Source organism: Globicephala melas, chromosome 18 (assembly GCF_963455315.2).
Source record: "Globicephala melas chromosome 18, mGloMel1.2, whole genome shotgun sequence".
NCBI classification, from domain to species: domain Eukaryota; kingdom Metazoa; phylum Chordata; class Mammalia; order Artiodactyla; family Delphinidae; genus Globicephala; species Globicephala melas.
This window is the reverse complement of record NC_083331.1, coordinates 21908985-21933504: the sequence shown is the minus strand read 5'-3', so window position 1 is coordinate 21933504 and position 24520 is coordinate 21908985. Positions and strand designations below refer to the sequence as shown.

General features: G+C 39.7%; 1 protein-coding gene across 3 annotated transcripts in view; it reads right to left on the bottom strand.

The window, feature by feature from the left end:
* The window catches only part of TSC22D1 (TSC22 domain family member 1), a 136608-nt gene that overhangs the window by 2242 nt on the left and 109846 nt on the right, over nt 1-24520 (bottom strand). Inside the window, exons 1-2 of one of the 3 annotated variants that reach the window (XM_030882213.3) lie at nt 1459-1553; nt 330-381 (exon numbers count right to left, since the gene is read on the bottom strand). In XM_030882213.3, the coding sequence (XP_030738073.1) occupies nt 330-332 (3 nt within the window). In that variant the 5' untranslated portion in view covers nt 333-381; nt 1459-1553. Of the gene's footprint in view, nt 1-329; nt 382-784; nt 1167-1458; nt 1554-24520 lie in introns of those variants that run through there. The other 2 variants (XM_030882212.3, XM_030882208.3) reach the window with 2 other exon arrangements.

Here is a 24520-nt window from a genome sequence, read left to right as displayed (position 1 = left end):
CACTAGAGAGGAGCCCACGACCTGAGGACACGCCGGGCCAGCGCTTTCCTAGCAATTCCCCAGCAAAAAGGGGGACCTCCGCCAAAATCCCGACGGCTGTGTGAAATCGGTCCCGGAAAGAACATCGAATACCCTCAGGGCCCCTTTCTCTCTCCTGAGCAGCTGTGGTATGTGGCTTCACGCTAGCAGAATGGAGACAGTGCCGGCATTTCTAGATGTATGGAGAGCAATCATCAGTTTAACTGTGGATGCGCTTGTTCCATCCCAAGACACCTCGCTTTTTGTACTGTGCCCACGTTTAGTACAAACGATTTTTAATCAGTACATACCATAGCTTGCTCGATTTTGTTGTCAATAGCTACCACACTTGCACCAGAAGAGCTGAAAAGGAAAAAAAAAATCGATCAATGGAATCTATCTTAAACATCCAAGACAAAAAGGATTTCCCAATTCCGTGATGTTACTAGCATCATTTTTTCAATATTCTCTAATGCTATGTAATATATCACCCTCCAGAACACACCAGCCACTCTTTTACTAATGAATATCCAGACATTTCCCAATTTTAGTGAGCCACAAAGGCTAAATTACATAATGTGGTAAAAGCCTGTTCTCTGGCCAGACCTGCAAAGAGAAGGCTATTCTGCACATTTCAAAAAGCAACATCCATGTCACCGTAGCCTCTCAGCAATGGACAAAGGAATTCGCCAGGCTATCTTTCACCTGCATTATTACAAGTATCTCACGAGTAAATTTTTAAAAAACTATCCCAGCCGACATTTACCTATTGTCAAGTCTCACAGAGGCGTTTTCAGTCCCGAGCAAGGATGACAAGAAAGAAATAGAAAAATGTCTCAGTTGGTAAACTCCTAGATCCATCGCCACTGGTCTACACCATTGGGATTTCATGCAATTGCAGCCAAAAACACCCTCGCAGGAAAAAAAAAAAAAAAAAAAAGAGGGAATACGAGCAGCCTTGTTTGAGCTAGATAAAAATCTTCTAGCTTTATGTAGCTCAGGGAGAAATAGAAAACAGCAGCCCTAATTGAAAGAAACCCAGCTTCTGGGGCTTGGCGATTCCGGGAAGATGTAGATCCCACTACCGTGCGGAGAAGGCTCCCACGTCGGCAGCCGGGCTCCACCAGGCTCTAGACTAGGACTCCCAGTCTCCGTGCAAAATATATGCAGGGAAGAGCCGCGCCAATTGGCCAGCACGCCGCTGGAACCGCCCCCTTCTCCCTTCCCCGCCCTCCTCCTCTCTTCCCCGCCTTCCTCACCACCCCCACCCCGCCCCCAGCCCGGCGATCCGCTCCTCGGGTGGGCTGGCCCAGGCCGCAGTCTAAGGGGCCGGGGTGCGGGCCGCCAAAGCCTACGTGATCAAGGAAAGATGGAGCAGTGCTCCGGCAGAAAACGCCGAGGGGCTCCGAAAAATGCGATTGGGAACCCGCACGTGCTTACGTTTAAGGGAGCCAGACCCCCGTCTCTGGAGCTGCCTGTTCCCGTGGCTGCCGAACGGCGAAAGCTGCTTATTTGCAACCAGACCCGTCTGAGCTACTGAGCATGCCCAGTCCCACCACTAAAGACTTGCAGGAGCCCGAGTGTCTCGATTTCAATTATCTCGTTCTTACAGGCAGCAGTAACTGGAGGATTTTCTAGGCAGTTTTATTTATAAGGATAACACCATACTGTAATAATACTTTTTTTTCCCTTAGCCAGTGAATTTTAGAGGAAAAAAAATCACATTTCCTTTTTGAGAGACTCTACCTTTCCATGAATTTATCGATTACGTGTAGAAACAAAAAACAGTACATATTCTTTGCTAGGCATATACAAATTGAGGCCAAAAGGAAGCCACCAAATGTAATCAGGTGGATCTCAAAATGTCCCTAGAGCCATAAACCTTAAAATTGCACCTCCTTCTTCTATTTATAGCTAGGAAAAAAAAAAAAAATCAATCCACAGGTTGAATCCTACTCACATGGATCTATTTTCACTAAGTCCGTAAGGCAAGTTTTTGGATGTTAAGTGCAATTCCTATAAGCCTCAATCCTTTGAGCCTTCTTACATCAGAGGAACTGAAATACTGTAGGTATATATGTCACCCTGATGGCCACACTGACCAAATAATTCCCTTCTCTAAACTAAAATTAAGAGATCTGGGTGTAAAATAGCTTAACCCGTTACATAATTTCTTCTATTAATTTAAAATATTTGCAAGGATGTATCAATTGAGGTTGCAGTTTAATATACTATAAGTCTAAGGCCTTAAATTCACTTGATTATTACAGGTTATAAACACTTTGCAATTCAATACATTTAAGAAGGTACATTTAAACCTCTACAATACTGCCCTCTAATGGTATAATCCTATAAAAACAGAAAACAAAAAAACTACAAATACTAAAGACTAATCCATAAACAAGTTGTATCATCACAAATAATTCCAACATAAAATCTGACCATAGAACATGTATATGTACATATTCGATTTACACACATATACAAACACACACACATGGAGTCTTTTCTCTCAACCAAGCATTCTCCCTCAAGCAGCATCCTTTAATTTAGGAAATTTTAGTTGCCAGTGGAGCCTCTTAGACATTCTTTGAAGGTGACCCAATGTTGGCAGAGTGCATTTGGCTTTGGAAATTGTCTGAAGTCATTAGGAACCAAATCTGGTGAATGTGGTAGCTAATGAAAGGGCAATTCTCTGTTGGGTTAAAAAAACCAAGGCAGTATCATCCTTTTTCTACTGTAAGGTTCGTATCGTTCTCTAAATTTTAAGGCTTTGCTTTTGAATAACAAGTGATATTCAAATATGTGTTGGCATATTTATAATTTACAAAAATTAAATATATATTATCTCATGATACAAATTTTGGAAAGGCACCCATTTTTAGTAAAAGGAAACAGAGTAAATGGAACCTCAAAAATCATAATTTGGGAAGCAGACACGTGGTCTCCATGTCTATGAATGCTAGGCACAATTATTACTTACTACACGGTAGTTTCTATATTTTGAAAGTTACAGTGATCACTAAAACTGTCTATGTGATTAAGTCGTTTATATGTTTAAACGGAATGCCAACTGCACAGGAAAAATTAAAGCATCGCTTAAGCTGCAATCAAGAGCTTACAAAAACAAAACTCTAAGGTCATATAAAGAAATGAATTTTAAATTCCCACTGAAGTTTAAGAAGATTACTAAATTAACTGGATTTTATTTATTGGAAGAAAAGCACATGTTGCTGAATTAGCATACGTGCTACCAATATGCAGAAGTGATTGAATTGGAATCCAGGTAAAAAGGCTCTTAGGCAAAACAGAGCAGAATAGAAAAATAAAATCAATAGCAAAGAACCACCCCAATCTCAAATGTCCAGGCTTTTTCCTGTGCTCCAGATTCTTGAAAACAAAGATACAAGTTGGCTATGTTTTCATTTCATTCATTTCAACTGATCATCCAAATATTAAGCTACAGAAGCCAATATCTGAACCACAGTCTGTTTACACCATATCTCCACAGCAGGACGTTATGGTCATCATCAATACTTTGCTATTTTAGATACACTTGCAGGGAACATCCTTGTACATATATCCTTGAATGTTTGTAATCTATTTCTGGAGAATTTGCTGGGCTAAAAGATATACAAGCAAAAATATGATTAGAAATCTATTTCTCTTCCTATCTTTCACATAAATGGGCTAGATTCCTTTAAGATGGATTTTTATATGAAAACTGAAAAGACGTAATTTCAAAAAGAAGGTAAAGAAATTGGAGGAAATCTCTATAGAGGAAAACCCATGGGTCAGAAACGTCTGAGGCCCAAATAGCTAAAATTACTTTCTAGCCATTACAAAAGTTTCTTCCATTTCCAAAATAGAACATCTGTGAATCTAGTGCCCTGAGCTTAACCAAGACCAGCTGATAGGACAGGATAAATACTCCCATGCCTCTAGGAGAGACCCCTAAAGGCATGGATAATACTGGTCACCTTCAGGCACTGGGCAGAGATCAGGAGGTCTCACTCTGCTGGGGAATCCGGAGTACAGGAAAAAGCCTGGACATTTGAGATCAGGGTGGTTCTTTGAGGTGGATTTTGTTGTTCTATTCTGTTCTGTTTTGCCTAAGAGCCTTTTTACCTGGACTCCAATCCAATCACTTCTGCACATTGGTAGTATGTATGCTGGTTCAGTAACATCTGCTTTTCTTCCAAACTTGATCTGTCTTGGCCAATATAGGTACAGTTGGGGATCCACCACTCAAATAGGATAACCTGTTTCTCCCTGTGTCCAAACTCCTTGCAAATCTAAAGTGACTGCCAGGGAAGAAGCTAAAGCACATCACTGCGAGCCAGACCAAATCACTGCTGCCTAGGGACCCCCTTTCCTGGTTTACTCTTACTAGGCGCTGGGATTAGGGTTACCAGGGTTAGCAAATGAAACTTCAGGACTCCCAGTTAAAGCTGAGTTGCAGATAAGCAACAAATAATGTTTTAGTGTTTGGGTCCCACACACTGTTGGAACAAGAAAGAATGCCAAAGAAATCCAAACAGAAAAATTCAACCATATTTTAAATTTCCTTCATTTCCAAAGAAGAGGTGGAAGATAAAGTTCAGAAAATCCTCCCAAAAGTAGAACAGAAAAGAGATGGAATTGTGAGACACAAGAGACTTAAAAGGATCAATCTAGGAGGTCCGACATCAAAATAGCATGAACTCCAAAAATAGAGAACAGAGGGAAGAAAATTATCAAAGAAATAATTTAAGAATTTTTCCAGAACGGAAGGGCACAAGTCTCCAGATTAAATCAGATCACCAGACGGCTACCACAATCAGTGAAGAGAGCTCTACCCCAAAGCACATCATCACAAGACTGAAGATCACTCAGGACAGAGAAGATCCTAAGAGCGTCCAAACAGAAAAAAACAAGGTACAAACACAGGTACTAGTATCAGAATCTGCTGGCTGCCAGGAAACAATGGAGAAAATGTCTATAAAATTCTAGGAGAGAAAGGTTTTTCACTTGGCCAAATCATTTACGTGTAAATGTAGACTAAGAACATTTTCAGACATTTCAGACACCAGTATGGAGGAGCAAATCAAGGAAAAAGCGTTTACAGCAAGATGAATAAGTTCTAGAGATCTGCTGTACAATCTTGAACCTGAAGTCAACAATACTGTGTTGGTATTTGTTAAACTTTTAGAGGGTGGGTCTCAGGTTAAGTCTTCTTACCACAATAAAATAAAATTTAAAAAATATAAGAAATATTGTATATTCCAAAAGAAAAAAAAAGAAGAAGGGAAACATGAACCAGGGACTCAAATGCTGGAGAGAAGGAAGGGAATTAACAGGATGATGGGGGGAATTCCCTGGTGGTCTAGTCGTTAGGATTCCGTGCTTCCACTGCATGGGGCACAGGTTCGATCCCTGGTTGTGGAAGTAAGATCCCGCATGCTGTGCAGCACAGCCAAAAAAAAAAAAAGCAGGATGATGGGGGAAGGAAATCTGGGGACGACAGGTGCTAATAAGCAAGCCTTAGCAGCAACAGGTATGTAACCATGTGGGAAGTGGGAACCTTTGGGAGGCAGCACTTGGGTGGGAATAATCAGAGACAGGATCTAATACATTTGAGCATTTGCAGGGGCAGGGGGTGGTACAGCCAGGTATGGGACAGATCTAATGGAGCAACTAGATAAGTTCAAAGACAGTTTTACAGAAAACAGAAAAAGAAAGAAAGAAAAAGTTACGCTCATAAATAAAATTTACATGACTATATTCGTTCTTAACACTTTCTACTTATTTAACTTTAAAAAGTTAAATTAACTTTATTGGGAAGCTGGTGGGAAGAAGAAATGTGTGGAGGGAAGAAAAAAACTGTGGTAAGAATGGTTTAAAAATGCTAAATCCTGGGCTTCCCTGGTGGTGCAGTGGTTGAGAGTCCACCTGCCGATGCAGGGGACATGGGTTCGTGCCCTGGTCCGGGAAGATCCCACATGCCGCAGAGCGGCTGGGCCCGTGAACCATGGCCGCTGAGCCTGCGCGTCCAGAACCTATGCTCTGCAACGGGAAAGGCCACAACAGTGAGAGGCCCGCGTACCGCAAAATAAATAAATAAATAAATAACTGTTAAATCCTTATCTACCACGGCTTGATTATAAAATATCTACAATTGAAAAAGCAAGAATAACTATATCAATATGACATGGACATCTGTGGGTAAATATGAGAAAGCAAAAAAAAAGTGGCTGCCTCAGGAATAGACTGGGAGACGGGAAAAAAGGAAACTGCTAATATATTTTTTTCTATTCACTCTATCTTTAGGTATGTACAATTTTTTAAAGTAAAAGAGAGAGGATGGAGAGGGCAGACAGCAGAAGCAAGAAGAACTACAATCCTGCAGCCTGTGGACCAAAAATCACATTCACAGAAAGACAGACAAGATGAAAAGGCAGAGGGCTATGTACCAGATGAAGGAACAAGATAAAACTCCAGAAAAACAACTAAAGGAAGTGGAGATAGGCAACCTTCCAGAAAAAGAATTCAGAATAATGATAGTGAAGATGATCCAGGACCTCGGAAAAAGAATGGAGGCAAAGATCCAGAAGATGCAAGAAATGTTTAACAAAGACCTAGAAGAATTAAAGAACAAACAAACAGAGATGAACAATACAATAACTGAAATGAAAACTACACTAGAAGGAATCAATAGCAGAATAACTGAGGCACAAGAACGGATAAGTGACCTGGATGACAGCATGGTGGAATTCACTGCTGTGGAACAGAATAAAGAAAAAAGAATGAAAAGAAATGAAGACAGCCTAAGAGACCTCTGGGACAACATTAAACGCAACAACATTCGCATTATAGGGGTCCCAGAAGGAGAAGAGAAAGAGAAAGGACCAGAGAAAATATCTGAAGAGATTAGAGTTGAAAACTTCCCAACCTGGGAAAGGAAATAGCCACCCAAGTCCAGGAAGCGCAGCAAGTCCCATACAGGATAAACCCAAGGAGAAACACGCCGAGACACATAGTAATCAAATTGCCCAAAATTAAAGACAAAGAAACATTATTGAAAGCAGCAAGGGAAAAACAACAATATACAAGGGAACTCCCATAAGGTTAACAGCTGATTTCTCAGCAGAAACTCTACAAGCCAGAAGGGAGTGACATGATATACTTAAAGTGATGAAAGGGAAGAACCTACAACCAAGATTACTCTACCCGAGAAGGATCTCATTCAGATTCGACACAGAAATCAAAAGCTTTACAGACAAGCAAAAGCTAAGAGAATTCAGCACCACCAAACCAGCTCTACAACAAATGCTAAAGGAAATTCTCTAAGTGGGAAACACAAGAGAAGAAAACGACCTACAAAAACAAACCCAAAACAATTAAGAAAATGGTCATAGGAACATACATATCGATAATTACCTTAAATGCGAATGGATTAAACGCTCCAACTAAAAGAAACAGGCTTGCTGAATGGATACAAAAACAAGACCCACATATATGCTGTCTACAAGAGACCCACTTCAGACCTAGGGACACATACAGACTGAAAGTGAGGGTATGGAAAAAGATATTCCATGCAAATGGAAATCAAAAGAAAGCTGGAGTAGCAATACTCATATCAGATAAAATAGACTTTAAAATAAAGAATGTTACAAGAGACAAGGAAGGACACTACATAATGATCAATGGATCAATCCAAGAAGAAGATATAACGATTATAAATATATATGCACCCTACATAGGAGCACCATGATACATAAGGCAACTGCTAACAGCTATAAAAGAGAAAATCGACAGTAACACAATAATAGTGAGGGACTTTAACACCTCACTGACACCAATGGACAGATCAGCCAAAATGAAAATAAATAAGGCAACAGAAGCTTTAAATGACACAATAGACCAGATAGATTTAACTGATATTTACAGGACATTCCATCCAAAAACAGCAGATTACACTTTCTTCTCAAGTGCGCACAGAACATTCTCCAGGATAGATCACATCTTGGGTCACAAATCAAGCCTCAGTAAATTTAAGGAAATTGAAATCATATCAACTATCTTTTCTGACCACAACTATGAGATTAGAAATGAATTACAGTGAAGAAAACGTAAAAAACAACAAAACATGGAGGCTAAACAATATGTTACTAAATAACCAAGAGATCACTGAAGAAATCAGAGAGGAAATCAAAAAATACCTAGAGACAAATGACAATGAAAACACGACGATCCAAAACCTATAGGAGGCAGCAAAAGCAGTTCTAAGAAGGAAGTTTATAGCTATACAAGCCTACCTCAAGAAACAAGAAAAATCTCAAATAAACAATCTAACCTTACACCTAAAGGAACTAGAGAAAGAAGAACAAACAAAACCCAAAGTTAGCAGAAGGAAAGAAATCATAAAGATCAGAGCAGAAATAAATGAAATAGAAACAAAGAAAACAATAGCAAAGATCAATAAAACTAAAAGCTGGTTCTTTGAGAAGATAAGCAAAATTGATAAACCATTAGCCAGACTCATCAAGAAAAAGAGGGAGAGGACTCAAATCAATAAAATTAGAAATGAAAAAGGAGACGTTACAACAGACACTGCAGAAATACAAAGCATCATAAGAGACTACTAGAAGCAACTCTATGCCAATAAAATGGACAACCTGGAAGAAATGGACAAATTCTTAGAAAGGTGTAACCTTCCAAGACTGAACCAGGAAGAAATAGAAAATATGAACAGACCAATCACAAGTAATGAAATTGAAACTGTGATAAAAAATCTTCCAACAAACAAAAGTCCAGGACCAGATGGCTTCACAGGTGAATTCTATCAAACATTTAGAGAAGAGCTAACACCCATGCTTCTCAAACTCTTCCAAACAATTGCAGAGGAAGGAACACTCCCAAACTCACTCTATTAGGCCACCATCACCCTGATACCAAAACCAGACAAAGATACTCCAAAAAAAGAAAATTACAGACCAATATCACTGATGAATATAGATGCAAAAATCCTCAACAAAATACTAGCAAACAGAATCCAACAACACATTAAAAGGATCATACACCATCATCAAGGGGGATTTATCCCAGGGATGCAAGGATTCTTCAATGTATACAAATCAATCAATGTGATACACCATATTAACAAATTGAAGAAGAAAAACCATATGATCATCTCAATAGATGCAGAAAAAGCTTCTGACAAAATTCAACATCCATTTATGATAAAAACTCTCCAGAAAGTGGGCATAGAGGGAACCTACCTCAACATAATAAAGGCCATATACGACAAACCCACAGCAAACATCATTCTCAATGATGAAAAACTGAAAGCATTTCCTCTAAGATCAGGAACAAGACAAGGATGTCCACTCTCACCACTATTATTCAACATAGTTTTGGAAGTCCTAGCCACGGCAATCAGAGAAGAAAAAGAAATAAAGGAATACAAATTGGAAAAGAAGAAGTAAAGCTGTCACTGTTTGCAGATGACATGATACTATACATAGAGAATCCTTAAAATGCCACCAGAAAACTACTAGAGCTAATCAATGAATTTAGTTAAGTTTCAGGATACAAAATTAATGCACAGGAATCTCTGGCATTCCTATATACTAATGATGAAAAATCTGAAAGAGAAATTAAGGAAACACTCCCATTTACTACTACAACAAAAAGAATAAAATATCTAGGAATAAACCTACCTAGGGAGACAAAAGACCTGTATGCAGAAAACTATAAGACACTGCTGAAAGAAATTAAAGATGATACCAACAGATGGAGAGATATACCATATTCTTGGATTGGAAGAATCAACATTGTGAAAATGACTATACTACCCAAAGAAATCTACAGATTCAATGCAATCCCTATCAAATCATTACTGGCATTTTTTACAGAACTAGAACAAAAAATCTTAAAATTTGTATGGAGACACAAAAGACCCCAAATAGCCAAAGCAGTCTTGAGGGAAAAACATGTAGCTGGAGGAATCAGACTCTCTGACTTCAGACTATTATACAAAGCTACAGTAATCAAGACAATATAGTACTGGCACAAAAACAGACACAAAGATCAACGGAAAAAGATAGAAAGCCCAGAGATAAACCCACGCACCTATGGTCAACTAATCTATGCCAAAGGAGGCAAGCATATACAATGGAGAAAAGACAGTCTCTTCAATAAATGGTGCTGGGAAAACTGGACAGCTACATGTAAAAGAATGAAATTAGAACACTCCGTAACACCATACACAAAAATAAACCCCAAATGGATTAGAGACCTAAATGTAAGACCAGACACTATAAAACTCTTAGAGGAAAACACAGGAAGAATACTCTTTGATATAAATCACAGCAAGATCTTTTTTGACCCACCTCCTAGAGTAATGGAAATGAAAACAAAAATAAACAAATGGGACCTAATGAAACTTCAAAGCTTTTGCACAGCAAAGGAAACCATAAACGAGACCAAAAAACAACCCTCAGAATGGGGGAAAATATTTGCAAATGAATCAATGGACAAAGGATTAATCTCCAAAATATATAAACAGCTCATGCAGCTCAATATTAAAGAAACAAACAACCCAATCCAAAAATGGGCAGAAGACCTAAATAGACATTTCTCCAAAGGAGACATACAGATGGCCAAGTAGCACATGAAAAGCTGCTCAACATCACTAATTATTAGAGAAATGCAAATCAAAACTACAATGAGGGATCACCTCACACCAGTTAGAATGGGCATCATCAGAAAATCTACAAGCAACAAATGCTGGAGAGGGTGTGGAGAAAAGGGAACCCTCTTGCACTGTTGGTGGGAGTGTAAATTGATACAGCCACTATGGAGAACAGTATGGAGGTTCCTTAAAAAACTAAAAATAGAATTACCATATGACCCAGAAATCCCACTACTGGGCATATACCCAGAGAAAACCATAATTCAAAAAGACACATGCACCCCAATGTTCATTGCAGCACTATTTACAATAGCCAGGTCATGGAAGCAACCTAAATGCCCATCGACAGACGAATGGATAAAGAAAATGTGGTACATATATACAATGGAATATTACTCAGCCATAAAAAGGAACGAAATTGTGTCATTTGTTGAGACGTGGATGGATCTAGAGACTCTCCTACAGAGTGAAGTAAGTCAGAAAGAGAAAAACAAATATCGTATATTAAGCATGTATGTGGAAACTAGAAAAATGGTACAGATGAACCGGTTTGCAGGGCAGAAGTTGAAACACAGATGTGGAGAACAAACGTATGGACACCAAGGGGGGAAAGCCACAGGCGGGGGTGGGGATGGTGGTGTGATAAACTGGGTGATTGGGATTGACATGTATACACTGATGTGTACAAAATGGATGACTAATAAGAACCTGCTGTATAAAAAGATAAATAAAATGCAAAAATTAAAACAAAATAACTAATACTAAACATTCTTTGGGTTATTTGTATGGAAATATGTTAATATAAATGTTTCAGACATTACATGAAATTTCTAAAAATCTTATATGTTCTGGTATAATGTTATAAGTCATAATTCTAGTTATTATTTTAAAATGTATATCTCAGAAATAACTACATTTCCTAGTCAACTGCATTATTATGAACTTTCATCAATCTTTAACCGTGGTCATTTTTAAGTCTTTCGTCATTTACAGGCAGTACTGGGTGTACTCTGATGCTTTTGCAAAAATGTTCCTATAAAAGGGTTTCATCTTCAAGGAATTCATGGAAACGACTCTGACAAGTACAGGTTTCTGGTAACTGACTACACTGCTGAACTGAATGAATAAACATTTTCAGAACTCTAATGGAAAACTGATGAATTCATAAAAGTGCTAACAAAAGATCAAGATGAAAAAAAAATTAATTACATGGGACTGAGTGAACTGATGAGAATCATTATAATTTTTGTGACTTTCTGTTTGAAAAAAGATAAAAAAAGAGAGAGGGTGGGACCTGCAGGGACCGTGCTCCTCTCCTCCCAGGCTTCTGTGGAGCACACGTGAGGAGACTACCCAAGGCTGGGGAAAGAGCCACCCGAAAGAAGCAGGAAGAACAATTTTTGGAAATCACACAGGGCTCGGAATAGTTGGTCTTACCACCAGCCTGGGTTAAAAAAAAAAAAAAAAAAACCTTGTAAACGCAGGGCACCAGATATTCAAGGAGGAAAGTCATGAGGAAAAGTTAGTTCTAGACTGAATGGTGTTTTGGTCTTGTGTAAAGCAGTTTAAAAGGAAGCCTTGAAAAGATCAAACTGTTTCCAAGTAACTTATTTTTTTCCCAAAACAAGCCTCGAGGATATTAAATAAAATGCAGCTAGCAACCAATAATTCACAATGTCTGGCATCCAATGAAAAGTACCAGGCATACAAATAAACAGGGAAATATGACTCATAATGAGGAAAATCAATCAATCAAAATGACCCAGATATGACAAAGACGATATAATTTGTAGACAAAGACACTCAAATAATTATTATAACCATACTTTATTTGTTCAAGAAAGTAGAGGTAAACAGCAGCATATTAAATAGAGGTATGAAAGGTATAGAGAAAACCCAAATTAGATTTATGAGGATTGAAAATACAATTTGAGAAGAAAGATATACTGCAGGCGATTAACAGCAGATTAGACAGGGCAGGAGAAATATTAGTGATATATCAGCAATAGAAACTACGCAAAACAAAACAGAGAGGAAAAAAAGCTGAAAAAAAGAACAAAACAAGAAAAGAAGAAAGTATCATTAAACTCTGAAGCAATTTCAAACAACCAAGTAAATCTTTAGTGAAGTCCCTAAAGAAGAGAAGAGGGAAAGGGAGGGGAAAGAATATTTGAAGTGATAACGGCAATTTTCTCCAAATTTTATTTAAAAACAATAAATTCACAGATCCAAGAAGCTAAACAAACTTCAAGCAAGAGAACTGTGAAGAAAATTGCAGCAAGGTGTATCATAATCAAATGGCTTACAACCAGTGATAAAGAGATCATCTTAAAAGCAGCCCAGAGAAAAGAACTAGATCATACACAGAGAAACAAAGGTAAGATTGGGAGCAGACTTCTGGTTGACAGAAGACGGTGCAGCAATATCTTTCAAGTGCTGAAAGGAAATTCTGAAAAGCCTGTCTACCTATAAGTCTATGCTCAGTGAAAATATCTGTCAAAAATGAAGATGAAATTCTTTTTCAGACACACGAAAGCTACAAGGATTCGATCACTGGCAGACCTGCACTATAAGAAATTGTGAAGTCAGTCTTTCAGGCAGAAGGAAAATGATACCAGATGGAAGTTGAGGTGTACACAGAAGAATGAAGAGCATCAGAAATGGTAACTATGTAGTTAAATACAAAAGATATTTCCCTTAACTATTTAAATCTCTTTTAAAAGATAAATGACTATTTAAAGCAAAAATAATAACAATATATGAGTGAAGAGGGGATATATCATATGTAGAAGTAAAATGTATGACAAAAAACAACACAGGCCAGGACGGGAGAAGGGAAGGATAGTGCTGTAGGTTCTTACATTACTTGCAAGTAGATGCGGTAAGTTAAAAATGTATGCTACAGACTCTAAGGTAATAACTGAAATAACAATACAATGAGTTACAGCTAATAAGCCAATACAGAAGATATCATGGAATCATTAGAAAAAATACAATCTAAAAGAAGTAGAACGGAAGAAAAGAGGAATAAAGAACAAAATAAAAAGTGAATAGTAAGACAGTCATTCAAACCAACTATAGCAATAATCACATTAAATATAAATGTTCTCAATTAAGTACCTTAATTAAAAGGTACAGATTGTCAGATCAAATAAGAAAAAAACCCAAGACACAACCATTGCTGACTTTAAGAAATAATACTTTAGGACTTCCCTGGTGGTGCAGTGGTTAAGAATCCGCCTGCCAATGCAGGGGGACACGGGTTCCGTTCCAGCCCTGGTCCAGGAAGATCCCACATGCCGCGGAGCAACTAAGCCCGCGCACCACAACTACTGAGCCTGTGCTCTAGAGCCCACGTGCCACAACTACTGAAGCCCGCACGCCTAGAGCCTGTGCTCCACAACAAGAGAAGCCACCGCAATGAGAAGCCTGCGCACCGCAACATAGAGTAGCCCCTGCTCTCCGCAACCAGCGAAAGCCCGGGCGCAGCAACAAAGACCCAACAGAGCCAAAAATAAACAAACAAATAAATAAATAAATTTATTTTAAAAAAAGAAATATAAAGGCATAATTAGGTAAAATAAGAGGATGGAAGAAGATCCTCTATGTTCAAATAATCAAAAGAACGCTGAAGTGGCTATATGATTCAGAGAAAGTGGACTGCAGAGCTAAAATCATTTCATAATGAATAAAAGGGTCAATTCATCATGAGGTTATAAAAATCCTAAATGTTTATACCCTGATAACAGAGCTTCAAATTATATGAAGCAACAAACCGATAGAATTATAAGGAGAAATAGAAAAATCCAAAATTAAAGTTAGAGTTTTCAACGATCCTCCCTCAGTAATTGAAAGACAGTAAGCAGAAAATAAGTAAGGGTACTGAATACTGGAATAACTCTGTCAACCACTTGACCTAACTGTTTTTTGTAGAACGTTCCATCCAATAACAGCAGAATACACATTCATTTCAAGGACACCTGGCATTTTTACCATGATAGGCCGTATTCTGAGCCACAAAACAAGTCTCAGTAAATTTAAAAGGGTTCAAATCATACAAAGCATGTTCTATAAGCACAATGGAATTAAATTAGAAATCAATTGCAGAAAATCAATTACAGAAAATTATCTGGAAAATCTCCAAATACTTGGAAATAACACATACCTAAATAACCCACGGGGGTCAAATAAAAGGGAAATTGGGAAGTATTTTGAACTGAGTGAAAAGAAAACATGGCATATCAAATTTATTTCAGTAAATATAACAACTTAGATGTAATGGACAAATTCCTAGAAAAACACAAACTACCAAAACTCACTCAAGGAGAAATAGGTAACTAAAATAGTCCACTTTTAAAATTAATTTGTAATTTAAATCTTCCTACCCCAAAAAACTCAGGCCCAGATGGTTTCACTGGTGAATCCTACTAAATATTTAAGGAAGAAACTATTCCGATTCTACACAAACTCTGTTCGAGAAAATTGAAGAGAAAACACTTCCCACCTCATTCTACAAGGCCAGCATAACCCTAATACTAAAATCAGGCAGACATTATTTTAAAAAAAGGGAAAAAAAAATTACAGACCAATAGCCCTAATGAACAGAGACGCAAAAGTTCTTTAAAAATTTTTGGCAACTTGAATCCAACTATATATAATAAGAGTAATAAATACATCAGGACCAAATGGCATTTATCCTGAGAATGCAAGGTAAACATTCAAAAGTCAATGTGATTCACTATATCAACAGACTAAAGAAGAAAAAGTACAGGGTCATCTCAATAGTTGCAGAAAAAGCAATCTGACAAAATACAACGTCCATTCATGATAAAAACTCTCAGCAAAACAGGAATCGAAGTTCTTCAACCTGATAAAGGGCATATACAAAAACTATTCAGCTGACATCACACTTAATGGCAAAAGAATGAATGTTTTCCCCCTAAGATTGGAAAAAAGGCAAGAATGTCCACTCTCAGCAATACTGTTCAATATACTGGAGGTAATAGTAATAGGCAGGCAATAAGGCAAAAAAAAAAAAGAAAGGAAGGAAGGGACAAAAGAAAGGGCATCCAGAGTAGAAAGAAAAAAATAAAACTGTCCTATTAACAGATAATGTGATTGCCTACACAGAAAATCCCAAAGAATGCACAAAAAAAACTACAGGAACTAACAATAAGAATGTTTATCAAGGTCACAGGATATAAGTTCAATCAGAAAAATCAATTATATTCCTACGTATTGGCATGAACAATTAAAAGCTGACATCATAAAAATTTATTTATTTATTTATTTTTGGCCGCGTTGGGTCTTCGTTGCTGTGCGCGGGCTTTCTCTAGTTGCGGCTAGTGGGGGCTACTCTTCGTTGAGGTGTGTGGGCTTCTCATTGCGGTGGCTTCTCTTGTTGTGGAGCACAGGCTCTAGGCGCGCTGGCTTCAGTAGTTGTGGCACTCTGGCTCAGCAGTTGTGGCTCACAGGTTCTAGAGCGCAAGCTCAGTAGCTGTGGCGCACAGGCTTAGCTGCTCCATGGCATGTGGGATCTTCCCGGACCAGGGATAGAACCTATGTCCCCTGCATTGGCAGGTGGATTCTTAACCACTGCGCCACCAGGGAAGTCCAAAAGCTGACAATTTTTTAAAGTTCCATTTATCTCATAAAAATACATGAAATAGATATAAATTTAACAAAATATGTATGAAATCTGTATGCTGAAAACTATAAAACACTGAAGAAAGAAATCCAAGAGAACCAAATAAATGGTGAGATACACTGTGTTCAATTGAAAGACTCAATATTGTTAATATGTCAATTCCCCCTCCCCCAACTAATGTAAAGATTCAACGTAATCCCAATCAAAATTCCAGCAAGACTTCTTATTAAAAAATGACAAAGTGATTCTAAAATGTGTACATAAAAGTAAAAGAAGTGGAATAAGCAAAACAATTTTAGAAGAATAGAGCTGAAGGGCTCCCACTCAAGACTTTCTGTAAAGTAACTCTCATCAAGATAGTGTGGTATTGGTAAAGGGACAGATGTGTAGAGCAACGGAACAGAATAGAGAGGTAAGAAACAGTCCCACGCATATATGGCAAATTGATTTAACAAAGATGTAAAAGTGATTCAGTGCAGAAAGATAATCTTTTCAACAAATAGTCTTGAAACAGCTAGATAGAATATAGAAAACAAAACCCAATTTGATCCATTCCTCCCACCATATGAAATATTGACTTAAAATGGATCAGACTTATATGCAAAATCCAAAACCATAATTCCTTCAGACCTTGGGTTAGGCAAAGACTCCTTGAATGTGACATGAAAAGCACCAACCATAAAAGAGAAAAAAAAATATCAATAAACTGGACTTTATCAAAATGAAGAATTTCTGTTGTTTGAAAGACACTGTTACAAGAATGAAAACACAAACTATAGACTGTAATTAAATATTGCAAGTCACACATCTGATAAAGGACCTATATCGAGAATATATAAAGAACTCTTAAAACTCAATAGCAAGAAAACAAACAACCCAATTTTTAAAAAAATGGGCAACAGACACTTTACCAAAGAAGATACATGCTTGGTAAATAGCACATGGAAAAATGGTAAACATCGTTAATCATTTCAGAAGTGCAAACTAAAACCATAATGAGATACAGCAACACATCTACTAGAGGGGTTAAAATCTTTCATTTAAAGATGAAACCTAAAAATGTCAACTGTTGACAAGATTGCAGAACAGTTGGAATGCTCATATACTGATGGTGGGAATGCAAAATGGTACAACCACTCTGCACAACAGTTTAGCAGCTGCTTATAAAGTTTGACTCTCCATAAAACCCAATAATCCCAGTCTAAGTCAATAACCTAAGTGAAATGAAATTTATGTTCTCACAGAAATATGTACATAAATGTTTGTGGCTTTATCATAATCACTCAAAACTGGAAACAACCCCAATGTCCTTCAACTGGAGAATGGATTAACAAACCGTGGTACACCTATACCATTTCTTTTTCAGCTATAAAAAGAAATGAACTACTGATACACCTAAGAACATGAATGAATCTCAGATATATTATGGTTAAATGAAAGAAGCCAGACTTAGGCTGCAAACGATGATTCCATTTACAGTGACATTCTAGAAAAGGTAAATCTATAGGCACAAAAAGCAGGTCAGAAGTTGCCAGAGCCTTGGGGCAAGGGAGGGGAGGTTTTTGTAGGCGATGGAACTGTTTCATTTCTTGATTCTGGTGGTGGTACAACCACTGTTTGTTTGTCAAAACCTGAAGAACTGTATACTGAACAGAGAAACTTCACTGAGTTACACTTTAAAAAAATGAAAGAAAAAACGTGGCTGCCTCTAGGTAGCAGGTGAGAGGATGAAAAAAAAAAAAAAGGAACTGCTAATATTTTTTTCTATTAATTCTACTTGATCTTTATAAATGCACATGTATTTTCTATTGTGGTAAAACACATATAACCTAAAATTTATCAATTTAACCATTTTAAGTGTACAGTTCAGTAGTGTTAAGTATATGCACCTTGTTGTGAAACAGATCTCTAGAACTTTTTCATCTTGCAAATCTGAAACCATACCTATCAAACAATTCCCCGTACCCCTTCCCCACCTCTAGCCCCAGTAGTCATCATTCTACTTTCTGCTTCTATGAATTTACTACTTTAGATACCTATACATGTATTATTTTGATTAAAAATATTTTAAAGTAAAAGCAAAGAGGAAAAATAAGCTACTAAAAAAGTTATAGGGACCTCCCTGGTGGCGCAGTGTCTAAGGGTCCGCCTGCCGACACAGGGAACACGGCTTCGATCCCTGATCCAGGAGGATCCCACATACCGTGTAACAACTAAGCCCGGGCGCCACAGCTACTGAGCCTGTGCTCTAGAGCCCGCGAGCCACAACCACTGAAGCCTGTGTGCCACAACTGCTGAAGCCCACGGGCCTGGAGCCCGTGCTCCGCGACGAGAGAGGCCGCCGCAGCGAGAAAGCCATGCGCTGCAGCGAGGAGTGGCCCCCGCTCGCCTCAACTGGAGAGGGCCCGCGCGCAGCAGCGAGGACCCAACGCAGCCAAAAATAAATACGTAAATAAATAAGTAAATGAAAACATAAATAAATAAATAAAAAGAAAAAAAGAAGTTATAATCTAAGGACTTGAATACTTTAATTGATAAGACCTAAAAATGTCTACTTTAGACTAATTAACTGCTCTATAATCATTTGAAATGTATTATTGAGTTTGATTTTTTTTTTTTTTTTTCCGATACGCGGGCCTCTCATTATTGTGGCCTCTCCCGTTGCGGAGCACAGGCTCCAGATGCGCAGGCTCAGCGGCCATGGCTCACGGGCCCAGCCGCTCCGCAGCGTGTGGGATCTTCCCGGACCGGGGCACGAACCCGTGTCCCCTGCATCGGCAGGCGGACTCTCAACCACTGTGCCACCAGGGAAGCCCAAGTTTGAATTTTAAACTATAATTTTGCTTTGTCTTAAAGCTGCCGAATTTGTTGGTAATTAACCTGCAGGAGAACTAACTCAGGTATATTGATACTACAGGTTCTCTAAATCCCACATGAGGATTAAAAGACTTAACAAATTACTTGCTCACGGTGAGAATTTCAAAAATCCTAACAAAATACTAGCAAATTTAAATATAACCTTTTATTTATTTATACACACACACATATATATATAGCATAAGGCTCTCTATAAATATATTTTTCCTATATCTTTCTGTAGATTTTCTCTCTAAACATTTACTATTACTTTTAAATTATTTTACAATTCTAGAAACAATCTCTGGTTCTTCCATACTTGTCTGCACATGCCTCTGTTTCTCTGCTTTATTTAACATAACTATAATTCCAGAAGAATGCCCCTGTTCTAAAAGAGTAAACAGGATTCAAAGGGTTAACATTCTCCCTTTTCCTTTATATCTTCGTGAAAATAAGCTCCTCAAAGCCAAGTTTCTTCATAAATCACCGCTTTTGCTAAATCATGGTAGATTCTGAAAATCAGAAGCCACGGGCAAAAGGGCATCATAGATTTTGAAACCAAATGATAGCCTACATAAAACATCTGAAGAAGTGACAAGTCGTCCTGATTATGATTTGCTATTTCAAGAACCTCGTGAAAGTCTATCAGAAATGAATACTATTTCTATTTCATTTTTGCACAGCTACGCAAGACAGATGCCTCAAACTTTTCTTTCGCTTTTGAAAAGTAACGAGTTACTTTAAGCTATTTTTTCACGTTAAATTCCATAAGATAACAACAATGATAACCGACAGAGAAAGAAGAGCCAGTGGGAACTAGATTAACCATTATTCTCTGCACACAGAACCACTTAGGGCCATTAGAGTCGGTCCTTGGTGATCCTCAAACAATAAGATTAAGGTCAACTGTACAGTTTTATTTACAAAGGCGAAGATAAATTCTAGAGGATTACACAGCTCCTGAATTTCTAACGCAGTACAGACTTAGGTAAGCATTAACAAATTGGAAAAGATGACTCTGCGCTAGGAATACTGCATGTTTACCTTCTGCTTTGATCAAGGGACACATTTCCATATTATGGTCTCTCAGAGTCCAGGCTCTGTGACTTTACTGGGGCCCAAGGGTTTCTTTAATTGGTCTGTTCAGAATTTTAGAGCTGAAATCATCTAGTTCTCATTAGAGATCATCTAATTTAGAGATCATCTAGTTCTAATTTCCTTCATCTGTAGGTTTAGAAATTGAAGCTCAAAGACATCGTGTTCTTTTGTACAGCGTTTATCTCATTCACTGTAGGACGGGGCAGAGAACCATCTTCTGATTCAATATGCTGTCCTCTAGACCAGGAATTCCAGATTCATACACAGGGATCTAAACTAAGGAATATTAGTGCGGGAAGAGTAAAGGGGAGATCCCTCCTGCCAATCTCAATGGAACCTCAGTAATCACGTAAAGTTGCCCGTTTTACAGATGAAGAAACTGGCCAGGAGTCTGTGTGGAGACCAAAGCCAGAGCCCCAGGTGGCATATGGGCCCAGCAGCCTGGATGCAGAGTTTCCAGGCATTGTCCTGAGTAGAGATGTTGAACTCTGGTGAAAGCCGGCCCTCACCCGCTTAGTATTATCACCCACCTAGTAGTATTAGATTATGGTGATGGAGAGGCTGACGGGCACCCAGACTAGTCCCAGTGCCAATGAGTTCCACAGTCTGAGGAGGTGCTTTCCAACCACTGGGAAGAGGTCCCAGGGTGATGGGGGCCGCCGCAGACACACAGACACAGCCTGCTGACAGGCACGTTACTTTGCAAACGTGCCCAAGATTGATTTTCCAATACCTTTTTCATAAGCCCTGGTAGTTCCTTGGAGAGCCCTCAAGAGCTGTGAGAAGGATCAAAAGGAACCCAAGTGGACCGCAGAGAACAATGTACACTCCTAAAGAAGGCAGGCAGGGAATTCCCTGGTGGTTCAGTGGTTAGGACTCGGCGTTCTCACTGCTGGGAGCCCGGGTTTGATCCCTGGTTGGGGAACTAAGATCCCGCAAGCCGCCTGGAACGGCCAAAAATAAAATAAAATAAAAAAATAAAGAAGGCAGGCAGGCTGTGTCCCCAAGGCTTGCGGCTGAGGCCGAGACTGGTAGGAGGAAGCGGCCTTGTCAGCACATCACGCCCAGACCGTCCAGCTTCCCATCACAGTCCCCACGGATCTTTACTCTTTGTGGACATCACCTGGGATGCCCTTCCCATCTCTCTGCCAGAACGTGACTCTGACGCTGCTACATTCTCCTTCATTCACAAGGAAGAGTGAGAAGACAACATAATGAAAATAACAAAGTACTGCGTGGGCTGCCAAGGCCAGTGGAGTGGGAAATATAAATCCGCAGTGATCATTAGGGTCACTTCTTAGTGTCTGAACTCAGTGCCAACCACCGTTAAGGAAACACATCTTAGCTAGGATACGAACTAGAAGAAAAATTTTCTACACGTTAGCTCTTCAGGTGTGCCTTTATTCGTTATTCATACTTATTCAGCACTGAGCACCCACGAAAGGCCAGGAACTTTCGGCTTGGCCCTAAAATTATCAAGATGTATAAGGTATAGTCTCTGCTTTCAGTGACCCAGGGGCACCTGGGGGGTGGGGAGAGGAAGATGTGCGATGCCTGGGACCATGTGGGTAGGATGATTAGCAAAAAGAAGCCAGAGGATGTTTCTGAGAGCAGAAGACTCCCTCTGGGCCTTGAAAAGCAAGGGGAAGTGTCCGGTTGGACCACAGGTACAAAGAGAAGGAGGACCCTCCATGAACGGGGACAGGGCAGGGAAAGCTTGGGTCTCAGAGCATCACGCCGCGTCCCCCGGCCTCTATCAGTGGTTGACCGTGGCTATGGAGCAGGGAAGTCAGGGTCAGTGGTGGGGCGTAAAGAGAAGCAGAAGAAGGAAAAAAAGGCTGCTCCCAGGCTGGGGCCTCAGAGGCCATGGGGTGGAGACTGGACTTTGGTCCGAAGGCAGCAGGGGTCCCCATAAAAGAGTTGTAAGCAGTCAGGTGATGTGACGGGATTTGTGTCTTAGCGAGACCACCCTGACCGCAGTGTACAAGTCTAAAGGAGATGGGATTTGGAGTAAAAGGAAGGAAATAATGAGGACCAGAACCAAGAAGGGGCGGGGACACAGAGAATAGGGGGAGGGAGTCACACGATGTTTTAATCTGCTGATATCTTACTAGTAATGAGGCTGAACATACTTGCTTACTTCTGTTGACCGTTTACTTTTCTCTTCTGTGTGATTGCTGTTGATTTATTTTGCCCATTTTTATAATTTTTTTCTGAGTCATTTTCTTATTTGTAGATAGTCTTTGAACCTTACAAATTTTAACATCTTTCTTTTAAACATTTGATCCAGGAATAACTTTTACAATGTAAATATGAACTAGTATAAACTAGTATAAATTAGAATTGAAATGTCTTCGCAATAGATACTGTTCTTGGGGCAAAGATATGCAGTGAATAATTGCTGTACATGGTGACAGTCCCCTCCAACAGTTCTTTGGTTTTCTGGAGTTTTATACCATGAATATTATCGTGCTCTTTGTGACTACTTTTAGAATCCAGATTTTTCCGTTTCCTGTGTCTGGTCATTACCTAAAGTGAGTGCTTTCCTTGAAATGAGTGGGTATTTGAATTGAGGCAAAAGAGCCTACCAGTGAGTAGTGATTGTATATTTTATTGTTCAGAAAATTAAATCTAATTGCTTCCTCAATCTTTAAAAAAAAAAGAAGATATTTGGGAGATAGGACTGGCTTCCAGGGAGCTAAGGGGGGCTGGAGGACCCCCAGGCTCCTGGGTTACATGAATGGGAGGAGGCAATGCCGTTAACCAGGATGATGCTTAAGTCATGGGAAGGAACTGGATCCGGGAAATAATGGTGAGAAGCCACCCTAGGCTATGGGAAATGTGGTCTGGGAACTTAGGAGAGATCTGGCTCGAGAGAAAGGTTTGGAAGTTGTTAGGTAACAGTAAACAGTTGTCGGGGGGCGGATGAGAATGCACACAGTAATGCATGCAGGAAAGGGACGGCGGAGCTGACAGCCGCAAACATCGGGGCAGCCATCCGTCTTGGCAAAGACACCTGGGTTTTCTGTGGGTCTAGGGGACAACCACAAAGGCAGCGAGGCTTGAGTCGTTTTGCAACAACTTTGCCCAGGAGAGCAGCCTACTAGATGCGGAGACCAAGAAACAAGAGGACGAAGGTGATTTGACTGTGGAGCAGGGGAATGAGGAGATCACGTCAGATCTCCAATGCCAAGGGTTTCCCCAAAGAGCTGCCAGATGTGTTTTACGAGAGCCCACATGTGAATGGCTGCCTCACAGAAGAAGCCAGCAGTCCAGACAGGGAGACAGGGAAGCAGCTGCCACTCACACAGAGGAGTGGGCCACTGTAACTGCCTCTGCTCTTTCCACCCACCCACCCAGCCATGCCGGCCACTGCTTGGGAGACGAGGGGGCAGGGGGCACGCATGTGACAGCCAAGCGGTACCCACTCCCCCAACGCGCCAGGATCCAGACTAAGGGTTTTTTTTTCTTTGGGGGGTGAGAGTGGGCAGAGTAGAGAGCTTTGATTCCAACATGAAAGTCAGGTTTCGAAATGAGAAAAAGTGTACTTTTAAAAACTGTGACTGTTTCATGGGACTTCCCTGGTGGTGCAGTGGTTAAGAATCCGCCTACCAATGCAGTGGACACGGGTTCAAACCCTGGTCCGGGAAGATCCCACACGCCGCGGAGCAACTAAGCCCGTGAGCCACAACTACTGAGCCCGCGAGCCACAACTACTGAAGCCCGCACGCCTAGAGCCCGTGCTCCACAACAAGAGAAGTCACCGCACCACAACGAAGAGTAGCCCCCACTGGTCGGAACTAGAGAAAGCCCACGTACAGCAACGAAGACCCAACGCAGCCAAAAATTAATTAATTAATTTAAAAAAAATGCCGCACATTCATACCCCTGAAAAATTAAGACTTCTCAATTAACTGGTTGTACATGCATTTTCTTATGGAATACTTCTAACAACTCTGGGGTGGTAGGTACCGTTATTTTCTTCATTTAAAGAAAAGAAAACGGAGGCTTACAGTGGCCAAACACAGCCCAAGGTAACATAATGCTTAAACACAGCAGAGCCAAGATCCAAACTCAAGCCAGCTGACTCTCACATGCAGCAAGATGCAACCATCCCACAGAACTGAGAGGTGCCGAGCTGTTTCTAGATGTCTCAGAAATGCCCAATTCAATGAACTTAGTGAAAAACTGATGCCTGTCCTTAAAATAGCACCTGTACTTACAGC